This window comes from Gymnoscopelus braueri (assembly GCF_963280865.1).
Source record: "Gymnoscopelus braueri genome assembly, chromosome: 5".
NCBI classification, from domain to species: Eukaryota; Metazoa; Chordata; class Actinopteri; order Myctophiformes; family Myctophidae; genus Gymnoscopelus; species Gymnoscopelus braueri.
In genome coordinates, this window is record NC_137606.1 from 51,013,013 (window position 1) to 51,036,548 (window position 23,536).

Here is a 23,536-nt window from a genome sequence, read left to right on the forward strand (position 1 = left end):
CTCCTACCGGCTAATGTATCCGGTAGGAGACACAAAGTAGATTATTTCATCAAATTATTGTTTTAGGAATGCCACAAAAACAAAAATAAATCCATGAAAATCAAGGCTTCATGGGGTGTGTAATTGATAGAAAATAAGTACATTTTTGGGTGAACTCCTCCTTTAACAACCTAATCCTCCCCATATACTTATTCATATAATACAGCAGAAAATAGCCAATCTACAAGCTCACAATGCTTCAAGAGCTTGTAGATCTGCTGTTGTTGGCTATTTTTGAACAATACAAAAAAGATATATTTTTAAATTGCCTATATAGACACACCAGGGTTAATGTAACATGTTTTAAATTAACCAATAACCACTTTAACCATTATTGTATACTTTGGCTATTAAAAGATTGTGAAAATGTGTGCAAATCTTTTGATATATATATATATATATTTTTAAGCAAACATTTTTTACTAAAATCCTTGCTTCTGGGGGTCCCTGGAACAACATATTTTGAGATGGGGGTCCGCGGCCAAATGCATATCATTTTGGGGGTCCTTGACATGAAAAAAAATAAGCACCACTGATTATAGCAACCTAACTAAGGATTTAGAAGACATTTTCAGAATCCCACAGAAGCAAAGATTTGAGTTACAAATAAAATAAAACAAAACAATATATATTCAAAGATTTGCACACATTTTTCATGATTTCTTTCAACAACAACAAAAATAGATTTATTCTGCTATTTTTTGAATAGCCAAAGAATAAGATGAGTGGTTAAAGTGGTTAAAATCTAAAATGACAGATGCTTTCCCAGTCTGAATGGGTTAAATTGTGATATTATCAAACAAAATGTCAAACATTATCATTTCCCCAAAAGGAAAAGGGTTTATTTAATTCAGTGTGATAAAACATTTCCCAACCGGACATTAAAACGATGAGCAGAGAGGAGGCTTTTTTCATCTTTTATTTGGCCTTTCTTTTATGCCTTTATCGATGGGACAGGAAATGGGGAGTGTGACAGACAGGAAAAGGCCATCCGGACCGGGACTCGAACCTGCGACGATGCGCTGTCTGTCATGCTACTTCGGAGCCTAGGTGCCGGTCCGGGCCAAGTATACAGCCTTTAAGTGAAAGGCTTTAAAGGGATAGTTTCACCCAAAAAATGACTTATTTTCTATCAATTACACACCCCATGAAGCCTTGAATTCATGGAGATTGTTTTGTTTTTGTCTCATTCCTGAGACAATTTGATGACCAGCGGAAAGATGCTAATGTCTCCGGTAGGAGACACAAAGGAGACTCTTTGTGTCGCCTACCGGTCCGCTGGTCATAAAATTATTGGTTTAGGAATGCGACAAAAACAAAAAATATCCATGAATTCAAGTCTCCATGGGGTCATAAAAAGTCATTTTGGGGTTAAACTATCCCTTTTAAAGGGGCTCTTCACCCATTTTGAGCAGAGAGGGGATATCAAAAGCAAAGTTACATCATCTTTTATTTGGCCGCTACGCCAGCGGTCTGGGCCAAGTTGCATCATCTTTAAGTGAAAAGCTTTTAAAACCCATTTTCAACTTATCTTCATGTACCGTAATTGGTCCTCGCTAACGCTCATTATAACAATGGCACCATTTCTGTTCTTCTCTCTCTCTGTGTCTCAGAGGAGGAGGCTGTGGACAGTTCAGAAACCCGCCTACCAGTGACATCATCGGTGGGCAGGTTTGGTCTTTCAAAATGCTTTTTTTTATTAATGCGAGAACAATGGCTTCTATTATACAATAGCATGCCAAGCATGTTAGGGTCCATTTGTACACTCTCAAGAGTGACTGATCATTTAGCTGGGGAACCCCTGGAAACCCCTTGAAGTATGACACTGAAGTAGACAAAAAATGGTACCATATTATCATGAGCATTGGTGATGACCAAGTATGTGAAGATGAGGTTAAAAATGGCTCCTTTAGATACAAATGTGGAGCACTACTTCTTCCTCCGTTGGTGGTGTGTCAGTTGACAGTTGGCAGGAACTGGAGGTCTTCACCGAGGTGCTGTTTTAACCAGGACACCAGGCTGAACAGGCTGATGTGAAAGTCACGGGCGTCCGGAGGGGGTCTGTCACTGCTGTGTGCACCGCTGCACACGTCCGTAGTGCCCCAGCTCACTAGCCCCACCTGGTGGTGACAGCTTGTTAGAGCAGCGTTTTTTTTGTTTCATACAAATTTTGGGCCCCATCTTGCACCCCTTATCCCTAATTTATTTTGCAATTTCTTTACTATTTTGAAAGAAAAAAATAGTTAGAATAGCTGATCTACAAGCTCACAACGTGTCGATGTAGATCGGCTAGTTGAACTATTTAAAAATGTTTTTCTAAACAGTAAAATATGCCTTGTAAGTTCAGGCATAAAAGGATCCCAGGCTAATAAGCCAAATATGCCTTAATACATTATAATTGTCCTCTATAACTAAAATGTTAAATTAAAAACAACCTTAAATATTTTATTTATTTAAGAAATACTTTTTTACACTCTTTTACTCAATAGGGCAATGCCCGTCACAAGTTGATGATGTCATTTGTCCATGTGTGGTCCAGCCCTATGGAATTTATGGAATGCGTGTGAAAATAAAAAACAACTTAATACTTCCTAAGGTTAATATGAGCATCAAATCTATATTTTAAATATGTTTTTTTGCACATGCATTCCATACATTCCATAGGGCTGGACCACACATGGACAAATGACATCATCAACTTGCGACGGGCATTGTCCCTATTGAGTAAAAGATTAACTATTTCTAAAATAAATAAAATATTGAAGGTGTTTAAAAAAAAAAAAAAAAGTTATAGAGGGAAATTATAATGAATTAAGGCATATTTGGCTTATTAGCCAGAGATCCTTTTAAAGACTCCATTCCAAAATGCAACCGGGTTTGGTTTGGTTCGTGTCATGAAGTTAGTTACTGACCTGAAAGTAGCGCTTTCTTTTTTGAAGGAACAGCGAACCACCAGAATCACCTATGATTTAAAAACAAGGTCACAGAGATTAACATTTACAACTGGATGGATTCTAATAACACATGGTGAGGCATTCAGAACAGTTTGTTTAGAAATATACTTGTATCTGAAAATAATTATATTTTGGAGCCGCAAATACATTTCACTCAAAATAATGTACCGCCCAGAATGTATCTTTCTGTCCATTGTTTTTATATCAAAGATATGCAAAACTCAAAGATATACAAAACCTTCAATTGACATGTTTGCTATATGGGATGAGTTATGATTGTTATGATGGATGGAGTTTTTAGCGTCAGACCTTTACAGCTGATGGAGTTATGGTGGAGGTAGATGTTAGTGTCAGACCTTTACAGGTGATGGAGTTATGGTGGAGGTAGATGTTAGTGTCAGACCTTTACAGCTGATGGTGTTATGGTGGAGGTAGATGTTAGTCAGTGTCAGACCTTTGCAGGTGATGGCATCCTGATGTCCTTGCGTTCCTCCAGAGCAGAGGAACCTGTCAGGAACATACTCTTCTAGAGTCACATCGGTGGGACAGTCCAGGGTCTGCGTGGCCTTCTCCACACAGCCTGGCCTCTGAGACATGCACAGTAACACAGTATGTAGACTACCTGAGCACTGTTACTTGAGTTAAGTATTTGTATTTGTGGATACTTAGGACTTTCACTCCACTACATTTTAGACAGAGACAAATATTTCACTTTTGACTCCACTACATTTCTGGAAAAAGTACATTATGAATTAAGCACTTAAGCCCTATTAAAAATAGTTAAATGACCGATCTACAGGCTCACACTTGTGGACTACATTTGAAACTTTCTATTTGGGGATTTTTTTAATTAAAACATGTATTTATTTTATATGAAATAACACTAATTGATTAACGTAATCGATTGAATAATCTCTAAGAAAATAATGTAAAATAATAGTATTAAGAAAGTAACAGAAACTCACCTGGCTCCCGGTGTGAATGTGTGTTTGTTTGCGTTTGGACTTTCCCTCAGACTTTGATTTATGGATAAAGAAGGCGGCAGTCTCCTTGTGCGACAATAGCTCCTCTTCTACACACACACACACGCACACGCACATGCACGCGCACACGCACACATGCACAGCGATACATTACACTGAGGTTATAGTTGTGACTTAAAGGGATAGTTCAACCCCAAAATGACTTATTGTTCTATGGATTAGTCACCCCATGGAGACTTGAATTCATGGATATTGTTTTAGTTTTTTTCTCATTCCTAAGCCAATAATTTGATGACCAGCGGACCGGTAGGCAGCGGTTCCGGTAGGAGACACAAAGAGTCTCCTTTGTGTCTCCTGTGTGTGGGTTGCTACTAAATTCAGCCAATAATGAGAGAGTAGAGTACCCATTTATCAGCTTAAATGTTATAGTGTTCCAGTTCCAATTGTGTCTCCTCATTTTGTTGTGTCATCACTACCAATTTAAATTGTTTATCCTGTATGAGTTCTCTCTCCTGATTGGATAAAATTGGTGGCCTGACTCCTGACCTGAAAACACATTTTCTGTTTACTAAAAAGCTGGAGAGACGGAGACCCCCGTCACTGAACAAACACTCTGTAGCAATGATTACTATCACAATATAGATCTATTTAACACTGTTACTGAACAAACACTACTATCACAATATAGAGCTATTTAACACTTATTTTAGTAAAACAAATCCCTTACTGCACCTTTAATACTTTATGTGAGTGTTAAAAGGTCAAGAGGTCAGGTCTTACTGTGCTGTTCACACGTCAAGTTGAGTTTCTTCAGGGCTCGGTTGGCTGGAACGGTGCATGGCAAACAGATTGGTCTGAGGCACGCGCGCACACAGACACGCGCACACACACACACACACACACACACACACACACACACACACACACACACACACACACACACACACACACACACACACACACACACACACACACACACACACACAGTAAGTAAAAGTATCAATACAACAGTAATGTCAATAGTCTGTTACAAGTAAAAGTCTGGAATTGCGAATTTACTTGAGTAAAAGGCATCAAAATGTACTTAAAGTACCAAAAGTAAAAGTACTCAATGTGCAGAATGTCCCGTTTCACAAGGTATCATATGTATACAATGTATTAAAATCTTTTGAAAATAGCAGATTTACAAGCTCACAACGCGTCGCATCCCATAGTCTTTCAAATAGTCAAAGTTTAAATAGGGCTGAAGTGGCTAATGTATGTTTTGTAATTCAAATCTACAAAGTAACTAGTAACTAAAGTTTTCAAATAATTGTAGTGGAATGAAAGTATACTATTTTCCTCTGAGATGTAGTGGAGTAGAAGTAAAAGTATAGAAAATTGGAAATTAAAATAAAAATACCTCAAAATTGTACTTAAGTACAGTACTTGAGTAAATGTACTTAGTTACTTTACACCACTGGATTGCATGTTGTTTAGGCCAGAGGTTCTCAAACGTTTTAGTCTCAGGGCACCCCCTGTAAATAACCTTTTCATCCACGGCACCTCTGAATGACATTGTAACTTTACAGCACCTTACATTTACAGTACGTCATATATTACAGTACGTAAATATGTAAGTCTTTCCCCCTAAGATACTGTACACTATGTCACGAGGAAAACTTGAGAGAATATCCGTTTCTAGAAGGACAGATTGAAGAAAACTTCAACAAAACAAAACAATAAAAAAAAACAGCATCCCCTATTCTGGGGGGAGACATTCATCAAAAATAGCCGATCTACAACGCGTCACGTAACGCGCTGTGCCTGTAGATCGGCTATTCTTGGCAAAGACATTTGGTGTAGATTGAAAAAGAACGCACCAAACTCAGGTCCGTCTAAGAGGTTAACCCATTAAGACCGGGAAAGCATCAGTCATTTTAGATTTCAATCACTTTAACCATTATTTTATCCTTTGGCTATTCAAAAATAGCAGATCTACAAGCTCATAGCACGGCACCGAGTGCCAAAAAAGTTTGAGAACCACTGATGTATAGCAACATAAGTAAAAAAAATAAAAATAAAAATGTTAGGATTTAGAAGACATTTGTAGAATCCCCAAAAGAAAAGATTTTAGGCTTTGTTTTGTTGGCTATTTGGTTCGGTGCCGGGCTATGAGCACTATGACCTTGTATATCTATTTTTTTCCTGGATTGAATGCGGGTTAAGTCGCTCTGGATGAGAGCGTCTGCTGAATGTCTACATTGTAACAGTTTTTTTGTAATGGTGTGTTGGAGGGGGTTGTTGTCTCACCTGGCCTTGCTGGACAGAGGGATGCTGCTGTTGAGCTTCACCAGAGCTACATCATAGTCATAGAACTCTGAGACGTTCCTGCTCCTCAGTGCTCTGGTGTTGTACAGGGGGTGAATGATCACATGACCTTTGACTGTCCCATCACCTATAGATAGAAACACAACATTAGGCCCCCCGTTTAGACCAATGGTTACGTCAAGGACCCCTAAATTGACACTTATTAACCCGCAGGCCCCTATTTGAAGATATTGCCTGGGACCCCTCCGTATTTGTCCCATTTTTTTTTTATACGTGGGGCCCACGTGGGGCGCTCTAACGAAACTTTGGGATCATCCAAGGAGTCTCTGAGAAGGAGAGGCCGGATGTGGATCCATGTCAAAAATCCTTCCGCTCGGCCGCTCCAATGTTAACTCCTTGACTAAAAGCTTAATATCTCCATTTCTTTTTAACGTGGTGGAAGTGAGCCGTTTTCGATCGGCGATCACTCTGCAATGGAGGATCACGTTAGAAATATTATTGTTCCAGGCGTTAGTCGGGACCCTCCGCCGTCTCGCACGCACGCTTTGTTTAAATGCACTTCCGCGTCGGGGCTTCTACAGCACGAAACATATCAACGTAAGTGGATGGAAGATATGCTGGCAGTGAACGTACCCTATTTTAATAAACCTCGGGCACACAATGTGATAATTGTTTTCATTTTCCCAAAAAATATTGAAAATCAATTAAAAAAGTTATTGAAAAAACACGGCCCCCTCACGTATTAGGAGGGCAGGGTGAGTCACCAGAACCAAGGACGGTGTTTTTGATGAAAACACTGTTAAAAATTGAGTTTGAAGTTACAATGGGTTTGTATAGGAAGGGGGCGTGTCTGATTAAATGAATATCAAATATCTAAATACTGAATCAAGCAACTTAAAAACTGTCTGGGGGACTGAAAACGCAAAAAAAAAAAGTGAAACCCCTTCCAGAGTGGAAATCTTTGAAAACGCTCCGCCTCGCATTCTCCATGTAAACATGGAAAACAGGGGGAAACCACAAAACGCATGTCATCATGGCTCACATCGGCTACTCATACGCAGAGTTGGCGGCGTATGAATATTTTAATGAATTAATCACAAATAATTAACTGAAAAATGAGCACTGACCATGTTCTACGTCCACTGTCTTGGTCGTGTCGTACTCGGTGGCAGCCTTGGCAAAGCAGTGAGCGGCCGTGAGCACCCAGTTTCTGCTCACGATGGAGCCCACACACGTAGTCGTAGTGCCAACCTGCGGAGGAGAGCTATTTATCAGCTAATTGTGCGTGGGTTTACACCCACGCGCACACACGCGCATCACACCCCACTCAACCAAGCATAAAATATCATGTATTAGTTCTATTGGATCTCTACACCACTAGTCCCCCCATAACATTTTCGTCTAGTTTTTATTTGTTGACGAAATTGTGAGTATATGGTCTGATGGGTCTCATTTTGTACCATTTTCTGATGGATCTAAAGTGTACCATTTTCCATTTGTATGTGTTAATATGGTTAAAAGTGTTTGTGCCTCTCAGGCAACCTGCAACGTTGGTTGTAAGATCTTTTCTCTGGAATAAACCCAAATCCTATTATAATGAGAAGTTTCCTCCGTTTATTGATGTAATTAATTCACATCTGACCGATAGATATGGACCGGTATTTACTAGGGAAAAATAAAGCTATCATGGTCATCGTGTTTTAGTCAGTGAAAAAAGGGTAGTCGACGAAAATCTTTCGTCATAGTTTTAGTCGACAAAATGAATGTGTTAGTGACATGTTATCGTAGCGAATGTTATCCCGGTGAGTCGGGCGGCCAGACGTATACACATTTCTCACCGGTTTGATGGTGACGTGCCAGGGGTTGGTGTGGACCTTCCTCATGTATTCGGAGTTTTTAGAAACGTCCTCCTGAGCCACCCCGCACATTGTCACACTCTCGTCACCTGTCACAATCAGTCATATCAATAACACAGCTGAAAATCATAGATATAGAAACCTAGACACCTCATATTCGGGAAGGCACACTGCCACTCAAAGTGTCTACTGGCCAATCACAGCACGTCTTTTCTGGGACTTCCGGGACTTTCCGGGAAATATATATTTTTATACAACTAGATTCTGCCAAGTCCCGGAAAAGACGCGCTGTGATTGGCCAGTAGTCACTTTGATAGGCAGTTTGCCTGCCCAAAAATGGCGCCCGCAGATACAGACGCCCTGGAGTCGGAGGAGGCGTCTACCTTTATATATCTATGGTGAAAACCAATGACACTAATGAAGGCTCTGTTCCATTCTGGTCAAACAGAGTCAGGGTGCTGATATTGTTGCATGTTGGCTCACTGGAAACACTCTGCTACACCAGTGGGACTCAAAGTGTGATCCAGGGACCCTCATGGTTCCAAATGGCCCCTTACGGGTGTGTAAGTCTGAGAGTGAACAAATGGAGCCAAATGGACCCATGAGGGTCAATTTGGTTCCATTTGTTGGGTTTTAAGTGGTTAATTAGAACTTACTGATCATGCTATTGAACACCTCTCCCAGCACAGGGTAGTCTTTCAGCAGAAACAGGTGCTCCTCGCCGTTCTTCTTTGAGGCGATGTCGTTCAGCGGAGGTCTGTTCACGTCTTTCCCAACGCCAAACACGTACACATCTGAGGATACACACACACACACACACACACACACACACACACACAAGAGATAGATACAATGCTTGTTGACCTCAGCATGCGAGTGATTTTATTTTTTAATTTGGATTGTTTATTTCGGACAATCAGAGACCTAGAAAGAGTTTTCCTCAGAGCACAGGTCTCCACCAGGTTATTGTGGCCTCCTGGTGGCGCTATAATAGACCAATGTTGAAAAGGGTGCCATTTCTTCTTAGACCTTTCAATCGGACACTGCATTCAGGATTTGAGGCATTTTGTTCCAAAAATGTGTTTTGCTAAATTAGACCTGCGAACCAATCCTGCAAACTTTGGAAGTCAATCATAGCCAATCAGGATAGAATGGAAAATTGGATTTGTGTTGATCAGATGACTATAGAGATACTGTGTACCGATTTGTGTGAGGTTTGGACAAAATCTGTAGGAGTGATATCCAAAAATGTGTTTTGCACAAATCGGCCTCCTGTTTCGGGGCAGAGGTTTGGCTTTGGCATCCAGGGAGTGTGTGTGCACAGTTTCACAGCGGCCGGGCTAACAGTGCCGGAGATTAACTGTTCACAAACAGACACACGGACGGACGGACGGATGGACAGACAGGGTGCAAAACATACTCTCGCCATGCCTTTAGGCCTGGCGGAGACAATAATGAAGAACATAATTACATTTTGTGAGTGAATTTTGTGAAGAAGAAAATCCAACGAGCGAGAAAAGAAAATATAAAGTCTGGGGTTGAAAACAACACAAAAGTGGCTGATGGAAATACTTTGATTACCTTTGGGTTTACAGACAGCCTCTCTTTACCTCTTATATGCCTAAACCTTTTGTGCTTTTAGACATAAGAGGCAAGACAGGGCCCAGAATCTCGTGAGGCTAAAACCACTACCTCCCACAATATTACAAACTAGTCAGAACAACGTGATATTGCTGACATCGTCATCATCATCATCATCATCATATTATAACTACACTGGTAAAAACAGTGATATTAATAGTGTACCCAGTAGAGTCTCGTCCGTATGGTCCAGGGATGTGTTGCTGTAGCCCAGTAGGTTTCTGATCCGTGCCAGAGCAACCTGGGGCTTGAGACCTGTGTTGGAGAAACCTGAAGAGAGATTGATTGATTTTGTTAGACAGAAATGTACATTTCTGGGGTGTCCGCTGGCCTAGTGGTCCAGGCGCATACCATATATGCTAGTAATCCAGCATGACAGCGTGTCGCGGGTTCGACTCCCGATTTCGACAACCTTTACTGTATGCAGGGACGTGCAGAAGGATTTGGAGAGGCAGGGGTTGTAATTTCAAAAGGTCACTTTTTGGATTTTGTTTCACGGACAATTATCATACTTTTAGGCCCAAAAACCCGAAAAGGTATCACTGCGTGCTTAATGGCCTCAAAGTCATGCACCCAACAAGCTTTGAACTGAGCAGATTGGACATTCCGTTCCAGAGATAATGGCCAAAACATCTTGAAAACTGCCACTTTCGCCGATTTTCGATCGCCAATTTTTGGCCATTGTCGCCCGTTTTTCTTTAATAACACGGGCTAGGAAGGTTGTACGGCGACAAACTAGATACCTGAGAAAAGTTCACTTTGAGCTGCATCCAACACATCCACTGGCATTTCCGTCAGCCTTACCGTTAGCCCGCTTGGGGCAGTTGAACTTTTCTTCCTTTTTTTTTTTCCAGTCTGGAGAGGGCACTTTTTTAGCGACGGGTAAAAGGGCAGGGGCTCATGCCCCCTTTCATGTCTATGTGTGCACGTGCATGACTGTATGTCTCCCCCCCATCTCTCTCCCCATTTCCTGTCAGCCTACTGTCCTGTCCAAATAAAGGCATAAAAAAAGCCCCCAAAAATATCTTTAAAAAAAAAAACATTTCTGTCTGGTGCCTCCGACCAAGCCGGATTTACCACAGTGGTGGATTCGAACCCACAAACTCCACGGTCGTGTGGGCAGCTTACCGTCCGTTTCTACGATGATGATGTTCTGTGACTCGTGGAATTGTTTTTCCTTGCTGCGTTGCTTCACAAAGGCCAGGGCGTCGTAGACATTCTGCAATGCAGCGTACAGATTGGTGCCCTTCTTACTGCCGTGACCTGTGCACATCAACACATGGAAGTACTTGAGTGACATGGTCTGTGGATGAACAGTGGTGGAAAGTAACTAAGTACATTTACTCAAGTACTGTACTTAAGTACAATTTTGAGGTATTTGTACTTTACTTGAGTATTTCCAATTTCCAATACTTTTACTTCTACTCCACTACATCTCAGAGGCAAACATTGTACTTTTACTCCACTACATTTACTTGAAAACTTTAGTTACTAGTTACTTTTCAGATATAAACTATGATATAATGAAACCTACATTAACCACTTTAAACCTATTTTGTACCTAGGCTATTTGAAAATAGCCGATCTACAAGCTCACAACGCGTCGCATCGCGACGCGTTGTGAGCTTGTAGATCTGCTATTTTCAAATATTTAGTACTTTTACTTTTCGTACTTTAAGTACATTTTGATGCCAATACTTTTGTACTTTCACTCAAGTACATTTTTAATTCTGGACTTTTACTTGTAACGGAGTATTTCTATATTGCAGTATTGGTACTTTTACTTAAGTAAAGAATTTGAGTACTTTTTCCACCACTGCCTGTGCACATCAACACATGGAAGTACTTGAGTGACATGGTCTGTGGATGAATACATACATTTTTACTTTTTTTTTTTAATCCCACGATTTTGTAACCCTTTTTCACCCGGTGCCAATTATCTAAGTCAGAGGTCTTCAACAGGGGGTCCGCGACCCCTAGGGGGTCCGCGGAGGTACTGCAGGGGGTCCGCGAAATTGTTGTTTGATTAAACAATATTTTTGTTTGAATTTTCTTTTTCTTTTTTTTTTCCCAAAATGTCAAATTGTCTTTAAACATAACATGAATCCATAGCAAACAGATAAATGGAGGCAGAATGCACAATAACATGGTATGTTTATACATATTTTGTAGAGCATTTTTATTTTGCACACCTACTGGGGCAGGTGCGTAGGAGCAGGCAATATAAAGCACAATTTTATACATAAATATACAGTATATGTGGTAGCCCCCCCTACCCTACGAGGTAGGGGGTCCCTGCTCCATCTACCCGTCAGTTTGGGGGTCCCTGGCCTGAAAAGGTTGAAGACCCCTGATCTAAGTGATCCTAGGCGCTACACTCCCCCCGCCAGCCTAGGGAGCCCAGAGCCGAGCTCATGCCTCCTTCAGTGCATGAGAGCCAACTGACCTTCTTGTCACCTGACAGGGGGGAGTTTCCCCGGTAGGACGTAGTACGTGCAAGGAACACGTTATTCCAACCAGTTCATTTCCCCTCCACCAGGATTACTACATGTTTTTGTGAGGGTATGAACTACCCTAGGGGACACGGCACACGGGGAGAAAATGCAAACTCCACACAGAGTAGGCCCTTTCACCAACTCCGTCTAGGTCTTGAGTACACTTTTGAAGAATCTTTACTTTAATGGAGTATTTCCCATTTCCTATACTTTTACTCCTACTCCACTACATCTCAGAGGCAAATCTTTTACTTTTACTCCACTACAATTATTTGACAACTTTATTTACTAGTTACTTTTTTTTTTTATCACAAAACACACATTAACTTAAATCAGCCCCATATACATTTCGGCCATTTGAAAATAGCCAAAATGTATCCACAAGCTGTATCTACAAGCTCACAATAGAAAACAAACAAACTAATGAAGGAATGCAGTCTTACTATCGTATTTGAACTTCATCAGCTTCCATTCGACCACCTCTGCATCGCTGGACGATTCGTTGTGGATGCTGACGACAACTTTAGGCTGTGTGGCGAACGATACCACATGGAACCTCATCTGTACCTCATAGCTGTCCAGCTTATACAAACCACAGTGGAAACAGTGTTGATTTTGACAGCAAATTTTGATTTAGTTTTAGTCATAGTCTTTTGAAATATATATAATATTAGTCAACTAAAATGTTTTAGTTTTAGTCTCGTTTAGGTTGACCAAATACCATACGATTTTAGTTGACTAAATCTACAGTTGATTTAGTCGACTAAATGGTGGTGCCTTGATGGCATCATAATGGCTGATTTTATACTTGTTTGCATGCTAATAAAAATCACACCCTGTGTGAAGTGGGCGGTGTCTTGCTAGCTAATCACAATACTGAATGGAGTCAACCAATCATGTACAAAAAACAAATACATTTATTGAAACACTCTTTATGATGGACGAAACCATAAAAAACAAATTTATGTTTTTTTAGTTATGGTTTCTTATATAGGGCTATGCACATGTGTCATGTGACACTGGCCAATCACAGTCCTGAATAGACTGTGATTTCACCGCCCAAAAATAGACGATCTACAAGCTCACAACGTGTTGCAGCGCGACGCGTTGTGAGTCGACGAAATCAACACTGGTGTCAAACTATAGAAAAGAATCAGTGTTAAAGGGATATTTCACTTCCAAACATGTATGGGGTCATTTTATCCTTTTGTGAGCCCCGCACACAGTTTTTAAGTTGCTTGATCCAATATTTAGATATTTGATGTTCATTTTATCAGACACTCCCCCTTCCTTTACAAATCCATCTTAAAACTCCATTTTAATCATGATAGATTCATCGATTCATCTTGCTTCTGGTGACTCACACTGCCCTCCTAATACGTGAGGGGCCATGTTTTTTCGATTACTTTTTTCATTCTGGGGTCTGGGGTGCACACAAAAGCCTGAATAGATGTGAAAATGACCCCAAACATGTTTGAAAGTGAAACATCCCTTTAATTTTGACAGCAAATTTTGATTTTGTTTTTTGAATGAAATGCCATTTAGTTTTAGTCATATTTTAGTAATCTGAAATGTTTTTAGTTTTAGTCTAGTTTTAGTTGACTAGATTGTTGTCTAAAGTTTATTTAGTCGACAAAAAATATATTTTGACATGCCGTGATGGCGTCGTAATGCCTGATTTACACTTAGCTTTGTGACAAAAATAGCCGATCTACAAGCCAGATTAGTGCAATTGCTGAAGAATAATGTAAAGTAAAAATCACATTGATGCTGTATATACCAGTGGTTCTCAACCTTTTCAGCCCGCGACCCCCCAAAATAATCATATTTGAACTGGGGACCCCCCAAAATAATCATATTTGAACTGGGGACCCCCCAAAATAATCATATTTGAACTGGGGAGTGGGGACCCCCCTAAATAATCATATTTGAACTGGGGACCCCCCACCCTGACAAGTACTTGCGGTAGTAATTGTAGGAGTTGAAGAATTACTGTCACGATCCGTGACTAGTTCTGTTCTACTGCTGTGTTTTCTTATGTTCCTTGTTTCTTAGCATGGTTTTGTGTACTCTTATGTTGTAGTTTTTTCTGTGCTTTCCTGTCTGCCCCTGTAGTTCTGTACCTGCCTTGTCTAACCGGTATTGCGATTGCCAGTGTTTTCCACCTGTGTCCTCTTAGCCTGAGATCAATATCTTTTTCGGGTTTGTGATCCGGTCGGGAGCGGAAGTAACCCTACGTCACCAGGCGCGTCATCCGCGTCATCAGGTGGCCGGAACCCTCAAATCCGGAAAGACCTCACCCCAAAATAACTACGGCCGGGATCAAGGGCATTGTAATAGGGCCTACCTAATAAAATCCTTGATGCGGCGTAGTTTAGCTTATTTTTAAAATATAAATGTGAGTGTAGCCTACTTTCCGGAGACTATTTATAGCGCCTGTACCTTTGTTATCCCACGGGAAAATTGTATTCCATTTAAATAGGGATTGGGAAAACAAACAGGGGGAACCAAAACAAAGCGGCTCCGTCAAACCGGCACCCGCAACTTCCGGAAAGAGGAATTGCTTCTTTTTTCCCCCCAGTAGGCGTGGCCTAGGCCGGATCACACGGGCCATTAATAACGAATACCAGGCTTTCCTCCGAGGTGGAAAGACTGGTGATGTGAGGTTAGTGTCCTCTTAGTTTCAGGAGATTGTCCTGTTGAGTTCACCTGTGTCTGGTTAGTCCTAGTTAGTGTATTTATACCCCCCTGTTCCCTGTGTTTGGTTGCTATTACATTGTGAAATGTTGTGTCATGAGTTCTGTTCCTTTAGTTGGCAATCCCAGTGTTTGAGTTAATAAACACTTTGAATCGACCCCTTCAGCCTCTGCCTCATCCTGCACTTGTGTACTACATTCTGCTCTGCCTCGCACCGTGACAATTAGTTTGACTCTGTTCCACAGATAAATATTGTGAAAATAATAATACAAGCTCTCAATGCCTCGCATTGCGAGGTGTTGTGAGGTTGTAGTTCAGCTATTTTCACAATGTTTGCCTCTTTCTCATGTTATTTGACAATTTGTTGATTACTTTTGACTCAGAAATGCTCTTATTTTTATTATATTTTAGAGGTATTAAAAAGTTCCTTAAATTGTCACTTTAGACCAGTGGTGTGTTCTACAGTGTTACGCTGTATACGCCATATACAGTGCAAATTTCATCCATTGGAAACGCGCAAGCGTATACCCACGACCACGCGCATGTCGTGCAGGGAGTAATAATCGTATACCCTCCGAAAAAAACGAGAACACACCTCTGCTGGGGACCAAAAAAAATCATGAGCCCACCCCCCCCCCCGACTAGATTTGACCCAGACCTTCCTGATGAGCTGGACAGTAGCGTCTCTGCTCTTGTTGAAATTCGTCTCGCTGATGCTGCCTGACGTGTCCAATAAGATGAAGATGTTCATACGATTGTTATTGGACACACGGATGCTCCTCTCGAATGACTCTATAGGACGACAAGGATCGTGAAAGATTAGAAAAATTAACACAATTCAGTACCAACCACTATAGCCTACCACTACATCTGTCTGTCTGTCTGTCTGTCTGACCCCCCTGGGTCACTGTGGGTCAGGTTCATTCACACAAACACATTCAATCTGTCCCCCCCTGGGTCACTGTGGGTCAGGTTCATTCACACACATTCTGTCACTGTGGGTCAGGTTCATTCACACACACACATTCTGTCCCCCCCTGGGTCAATGTGGGTCAGGTTCATTCACACACATTCTGTCACTGTGGGTCAGGTTCATTCACACACATTCTGTCACTGTGGGTCAGGTTCATTCACACACATTCTGTCACTGTGGGTCAAGTTCATTCACACACACACATTCTGTCCCCCACTGGGTCACTGTGGGTCAGGTTCATTCACACACATTCTGTTCCCCCCCTGGGTCACTGTGGGTCAGGTTGAACCCACCTTCCTTCTTGAACTGTGGAGACAGAACATCCATCACTCCAGACAGAGAGCCTCCCATCGCCTCTGCTACAGCACGAGGGGAGTCGAACACATAGCGCGCTGCAGACACACATACATACATGAAAACATCATGACCATAAAACGTTTGATTCTGAGAATAATTATTTTTTAAACCGCAAAAAAATAAATTCACAGAATTGAATGTTTTATGGTCACGATTCACCAGGACCCTGGATGGCTTGATTCTACAGGCTTAAAATAATTGACAGTTGACAGTGATTTCCTCCGTGATTAGCAACCATCAGGGGATCGATCATACTGGAGATAAATATTCTGTGGTTCTTGAAAAATGAGTCAGAATGCTTAAATATGCTGGCAGAAGCTACCTGCCAATAGTAGAATACCCCTGGCAGTGAATGTGTTAAACACATCTATGGGAATTCAGAATGGGGGAAAAAAACGCGACCCAGGTAGGATGCGTAAATTATAGGGGTGTGCCGATATATCGTCCCGCGATATAATATCGCGATACGTTTTCGTGACGATATGTATCGTTTTTTTTTTTTTTTTTTTTGCAATAATAATAATCAGGCATGCAAACAGCCCCGACGTGAAAATGGTGACAACATGTTGTTTTTTTGGGGGCAGGTGTCACACTATTGCCCTATTTGGATTCAAAACGGCTATTGTAGCTGAAAAGCTACAAGTTTGCATGTCTGATATAATGCAAAACAGAAATATTTGTTTGCATTTGCTATTTCCCCCCCCCCCCCCCATATATTTTCATAATAAAAAAGTGCCATATATCGTATCGTATCGATATCGTATCGATGTTGTGAGCCCATATATCGTATCGTATCGTTTCATGAAATTAGTGTATCGGCACACCCCTAGTAAATTACGTCAGACTTCGGTGCTCTATAGAAGGGCTTCCCAAAGGTGGGGTCGCGACCCCAAGTGGCGCTGGGGTTGTGAAATTATTTTGGGTAAAAAAAAAACATAATAAAAAAAACTTTTTTTAACAGAATGTATCTCAATCTAAAAATGATTACAAATAGTACATTTTACCCATCTCATTAGGTACTGTAAATGTGATTGATTGAATTCTATATTAACAAGATTATTAACAGTACAAGTAGTAGGCCTACAGTCAAAACGGTTAGGTGGGGTCGCGAGTCAATGGCCGCATTATTTTGGAGTTGCGGGCTGAAAAGTTTGGGAACCTATGCTCTATAGCCCTTGTTTTTGATATGATTTTTCAACATCGGTCCATACCCTGGCACCGTGGGGCGGTACCGCTCCACTCTCTGCTCTCCAGACACTGTCTCTCAGCAGATCCCAGCAGGTCCAGTCCGGCCTCACAGCGGTACCGGACCTTCTCTCCCGTCCGGAACCAGGAGGCCCCCGACGACCTGCGGGCCCCTGGAGGGACCCCGGGGTCTGCACAGTCATCAGCTGCATTTAGGGGATGCAACGGATTAATTTCCCACTAATTGATTTAATCAATTATAAAAAGGTAATAGATTCTAGATCTAATGTCCATAAGTAGTAGGTTATATCATGCACAGTATACATCTGCTGCTGTGCTCACGCACCTTATATCTTATTTCAGGTATGTGTAAATATGTAAATAATTTGTTTTAGTTTTTTTTCTCTTGTTTGATCTTCTCTGCCCCCCCCCCCCCTCCATTCTTCTTCTTCACCTCCTTTTTTGCTCTGGAAATAACGATGGGAACTATGTACGAAAACAAATTTCACCCACTTTGTACTTGTGTAAACCTGTGATGTGACAGTAAAGCCAATTCTGATTCTGAGATCTACAAGGTCACAACGTGCCGTGATGCGACACGTTGTGAGCTTGTAGATCGGCTATTTTTCACTGTTTTTGTGCGACACTTTGTACGACAAAGTATGACATATTATACCGTAGGTGGTTAAATAGACTAAAGGCGATTATAAAAAGAAAATTAAGCAAAATCAAGAGAAGCAGATTGGAATAAGAAACACATTATTGAAAACTAAATGAAAAGGTTATAGTCAGTCACCCTGGTTGTCACAGACGGGCGTGGCTCCGGTCCACAGTCCAGACAGGGTGCAGTTCCTCTGGGCCGACCCAGACAGGGTGAATCCTTCCAGGCAGGAGAAGCTCTGGTTCTGGCCCGGACGGAACCACTGGGCCCTGGGACTCATCTCACCGTTGTCCACCTGCAGATGACCTGGACACACCACCTCTATATGAGAGAGAGAGAGAGAGAGAGAGAGAGAGAGAGAGAGAGAGAGAGAGAGAGAGAGAGAGAGAGAGAGAGAGAGAGAGAGAGAGACACGCACGCACGCACGCACGCACGCACGCACGCACGCACGCACGCACGCACGCACGCACGCACGCACGCACGCACGCACGCACGCACGCACACACACACACACACACACACACACACACACACACACACACACACACACACACACACACACACACACACACACACACACACACACACACACACACACACACACACACACACACACACACACACACACACAAACACACACAGACAGACAGACAGACAGACAGACAGACAGACAGACAGACAGATTATACTACATTACTTAGTTCTTTGCTGTCACGATCATGATATTTTAGTTTATGATTAATCATTAATTACAAATATTGTGATTAATGATTTTATTGTGTTTTTTGACATTGAACGTTTTGAACTAATAAATAAACATTACATCTCTGTTTACCTTCATAGGCTTTGTAAACACAAAATGCATAGGGCCGATATGACCAGGTAAATTACTTAAAGGACCACCCATTTTCAACGTATCTTCATATAATTGGTCCTCACTAATGCTCATGATAATATGGTGCCATTTTGTTCTACTCACTCTGTGTCTCAGAGGAGGGCTGTGGACAGTTCAGAAACCCGTCAGTGACATCATCGTTAGGCAGGTTTCTTTTTATTTTCAAAAAATATTTCAATTTCTTCTTTTTTTATTAAAGTAAGAACAATGGCTTCCATTATAGCATGCTAACTTTCCAGAAATAGAAAACGAGCAGTTTCTATGAGCTTGTATTCCCCATCGATGATGTCACTGGTAGGCGGGGTTCTGAACTGTCCACAGCCCTCCTCTGAGACACAGAGTGAGTAGAACAGAAATGGTGCCATATTACCATGAGCATTAGTGAGGACCAATTATATGAAGATATGTTGAAAATGGGTGAAGTCGTCCTTTTTAAGCTATAGCCTGGTGCAGTGCCGCCGTGGTTTAAAAAGATAGATCACCCCCAAAATGACCCTTTTCCTATGGATTAGTCACCCCATGGAGACTTGAATTCATGGAGACTTTGTTTTTGTCGCATTCCTAAGCCAATAATTTGATGACCGGCCGCGGCTCTTGACACTTTGAGTCTCCTACCGGAGATATTAGCATCTTTCCGCCGGTCTTCAAAATATTGTCATAGGAATGCGACAAAAATTAAATAATCTCCATGAATTCAAGGCTTCATGGAGTACATAATTGATAGAAAATACGATTTTTTGGGGGGGTGAACTACTCCTTTAAGTATTTTGTCTAAGATGACCTGACGAAGATATCATTGACATAGAAACGTCATTCCTGCTCTATTAAAGAAAAGGCTCCAATTGACCGAGTTGCAGCAGCGCTTTCTTCTTATACCTGCTGATTTGTCTGAGTGATGCAAGTCGCTGAAACACACCAAAGGGCAGCAAAGTCACAAAGACAGGAAGGACTCGCAACTCACTTTTAACCCATTAAGACATGAGGCCGATTCTAAAAATGTTTCTAAATCCTGACAGTTTAAAAAAAAAAAGAATTGTAAAAAAATATATATATATCTCAAAATATTTTGTTCCATGGACCCCCCAGAAGAGAGAAAGAAAAAATATTGCCTAGGGCGCCAAATTGCCTAGCACCGGCCCTGCTACAAGCTCATAGAGCGGCACTTGGTGCCACGCTATGAGCAAAACAACTTTACTCAAAACAGCAAACAGCAAACCATTTTTAACCCGAAGAAGCCAGTGAGGTCACAACGTCGTTTTTGTTTGCTGCTTTTTCAATAAAGACTGGAGCGTATTAAAATTGAGTTACGAGCAGTTCCTTACACTTCAATATTTATAAAACCACTTTCAGTTTCAAAACACACAAGAAAGCGAAAATAGCCGATCTTCAAGGTCACAAAGCGTCCCTTTGTGATATTTATCAGAAATCCCGCCCCCTCCCGTCCTCTGAAACATTACCTTTACAGGTGGCCTGGGATACCGGTCTGCCATTGGCTGATCTCATGGTGGACCACTCCCCCTCGGTGCCACACAGCCTATGGCTGACAGGGTAAGGGTAGAACCCTTGGTGACAGCGGTAGGTCAGCACACTGTCCTGCTTACCTGCCTTTGTACAAAAAAAGAAAATCCTTTATTCACAAGCATTTGAATCCCACTACTATGCTTTTTAATATGTTTTATTTGCATGTCATTGATGATTGTTTATTTGTGCGTCTGGTATATGTCTCGTGTTTGTTTTAGTTTTTCCATTTTTTTTTTTTCGTCTTGCAATCCCATTTTTCCCCCCCAGTGCCAATTGTCTAAATAACCTAGGGAGAGCCCAGAGCCGAGCTCCTGCCTCCTTCAATGCATGAGAGCTAACAAGCGCTTCTTATCACAGACAGGGGGGGGTTTCCCCGGTAGGACGTGCGCGTGGAAGGAATACGTTATTCCAACCAGTTCCTTTCGCCTCCATCATCTGGCTGTATAGAGACCAGGATTATATTTGTCTCGTTGTCGATGTCTATGGTTACGATGTGTACGGCACTTTGGTCAACGACAGTAGTTTTTTTATGTGCTTTATAAATAACTTTGATTTGATGTGATTGATTGCAGACATCATCAGAACAGACACATCACGCACACAGCTGCTGCCAAAAATAAAGAAAAGAGAAGTGGTCTTTCTTTAGTTTCATTTTATATAAACCACAGCGACTCCTTTTGAAACGAAACTGATGAACTGGTATGTGTTAACTCAGCAACTGTCAGCAATAATATCCACATAGTAGGAGAAGTTTTGAGCTTGTAGATCAGCTTATTTCATTATTGGAAAAAAAAAGAAAGAAAAAGAAAATCCCCAACATCGATTATGGATATTAGTTTTCCCCCTAATCAATCAAATGGATTAAAGGGATAGTTCACCCCCAAAATGACTTTTTTTCTATCTATTAGTCACCCCATGGAGACTTGAATTTATGGATTTTTTTGTTTTGTTTTTGTCTCATTCCTAAGGCAATAATCTGACGAGCGGCAGCAGTTCCGGTAGGAGACACAAAGAGTCTCCTTTGTGTCTTCTACCAGAACCGCTGCCTACCGGTGAGCTGGTCATCAAATTATTGTCTTAGGAATGAGACAAAAACTAAAAAATATCCATGAATTCAAGACTCCATGGGGTGACTAATCCATAGAATTTTTGTTTTTGTTTTTTGTTCTCTTTACGTGTGATTACCTGTGAGTAGGAGACGGACCCTCCTCTGATGCTCTCTGTGGTGGGACAGCTGATAGGACCTTCATCCTCATACTCATAGTCTTCCTCCTCAGGCTGATCAGCTGACAGGAACATGGTGGGTTATGCCGTGGTGGAAAAAGTACCCAAATGATCTACTTAAGTAAGAGTAACAATACTGCAATATAGAAATACTCTGTTACAAGTATAAACGTCCGGAATTCAAAATGTACTTGAGTAAAAGTACAAAAGTATTGGCATCAAAATGGACTTAAAGTACCAAAAGTAAAAGTATACTACTCATTATGCAGAATGTCCCATTTCAAGTTTTCTAACGTATACAAATCTCTTGAAAATAGCAGATCTACAAGCTCACAATGCGTTGCATCGCGACGCATTGTGAGCTTGTAGATCGGCCCTCCACCAGCTGGTGGAGGGACGCGAGGGCACTGCATGTGGACCCCCCAAATAATTGCCAAAACACTAAGATTTTAATGATAACACAAAATATAATATAAATCAATTGATCAATCGATCGATCATTAATTCATTGTTTGAGGAACACTGAAGCAGAAATGATGTAAAAAAATTATAATATTTCACTTAAAGAGGGACAGAAAGATACAGCAAGGGCAGCAGGTTTTAAAGGAGTAGTTCACCCAAAAAACATTTGTCGCATTCCAATCATTTGATGACCGGTGGAGCCTCCGGTAGGAGACACAAAGGAGACTGTTTGAGCCGGTCATCAAATTATTGTCTCAGGAATGTGACAAAAACAAACAAGATCTCCACGAATTCAAGGCTTCATGCATGGGGTGTGTAATTGATAGAAAATAAGTCATTTTGGGGTGAACTACTCCTTTTAAAAGAGACAGATAGATAGATAGACATCAGGCTCACCATGTAGAACGGAGCTGAACAGAAGGACACACAGTATCGCTGCAACACACATGACCTCACCTCCAGCAGACTCACTGTAAGACAATACAACACACATGACCTCACCTCCAGCAGACTGACTGTAAGACAATACAACACACATGACCTCACCTCCAGCAGACTGACTGTAAGACAATACAACACACATGACCTCACCTCCAGCAGACTGACTGCAAGGCAAGATACGTTTAATTGTAACACATTTCAACAATTCAATTACATTTCTGTTATTTCAATTACAAGCAGTGGTGGAAAAAGTACTCAGATATTTTACTTAAGTTAAAAGCAATACCACAATGTAGAAATACTCTGTTACAAGTAAAAGGCCTGTGTTCAAAATGTTACTTGAGTAAAAGTACAAAAGTATTGGCTTCAAAATATACTTAAAGTACCAAAAGTAAAAGTACTAGAATGTTTGAAAATAGTGAGTTTGTAGATCGGCTATTTTCAAATAGCCTATGTATAAAATATGGCTAAAGTGGTTAATGTATGTTTCATAATATAATAATTTATTTCTGTAAAGTAACTAGTAACTTAAGTTTTCATTTAATTGTAGTGGAGTAAAAGTAAAATATTTGCCTCTGAGATGTAGTGGAGTAGAACTAAAAGTATTGGGAATTGTAAAGTACAAATACCTCAAAATTGTACTTAAGTACATGTACTTAGTTACTTTCCACCACTGATAACAAGGCAAGTCAATGTGCTTGACATACAACACAGTTTTACAACGTCAGGTCTGGGGACCACGGTGGTCCAAATGGACATTTAATGAGTTGGTTAAATAATACAATTATAATAATAATAATAATAATAAATAAACAAAAAGGTTGAGAATCAGTGAACTAAAC

General features: G+C 41.0%; 1 protein-coding gene across 1 annotated transcript; it reads right to left on the minus strand.

Moving 5' to 3' along the window:
- Positions 1-992: 992 nt before the first annotated feature.
- On the minus strand, positions 993-22,720 carry LOC308085124 (complement C2). Its single transcript, XM_080428208.1, has 19 exons — positions 22,650-22,720; positions 21,753-21,853; positions 20,504-20,651; positions 18,287-18,472; positions 17,517-17,696; positions 16,242-16,340; positions 15,634-15,767; positions 12,722-12,860; positions 10,912-11,046; positions 9,949-10,053; positions 8,799-8,936; positions 8,125-8,231; positions 7,414-7,537; positions 6,269-6,413; positions 4,757-4,830; positions 3,959-4,065; positions 3,448-3,580; positions 2,952-3,001; positions 993-2,159 (listed from the first exon to the last, which is right to left on the minus strand). The coding sequence occupies exons 1-19, from the start codon at positions 22,699-22,701 to the stop codon at positions 1,995-1,997; spliced, it is 2,322 nt and encodes a 773-aa protein (XP_080284334.1). The 5' UTR covers positions 22,702-22,720; the 3' UTR covers positions 993-1,994.
- Between the last annotated feature and the right edge of the window lie 816 nt (positions 22,721-23,536).

Excerpts from the sequence above, each read along its gene's own strand:
- LOC308085124 (XM_080428208.1), bottom strand. The coding sequence starts at position 22,701 with ATGTGTGTTGCAGCGATACTGTGTGTCCTTCTGTTCAGCTCCGTTCTA. Across the intron at positions 8,937-9,948 it reads TACGGACGAGACTCTACTGG|ATGTGTACGTGTTTGGCGTT; the intron begins GTACACTATTAA and ends GTGTATCCTCAG. Across the intron at positions 4,066-4,756 it reads CTTGACGTGTGAACAGCACA|AAGAGGAGCTATTGTCGCAC; the intron begins GTAAGACCTGAC and ends GTGTGTGTGTAG.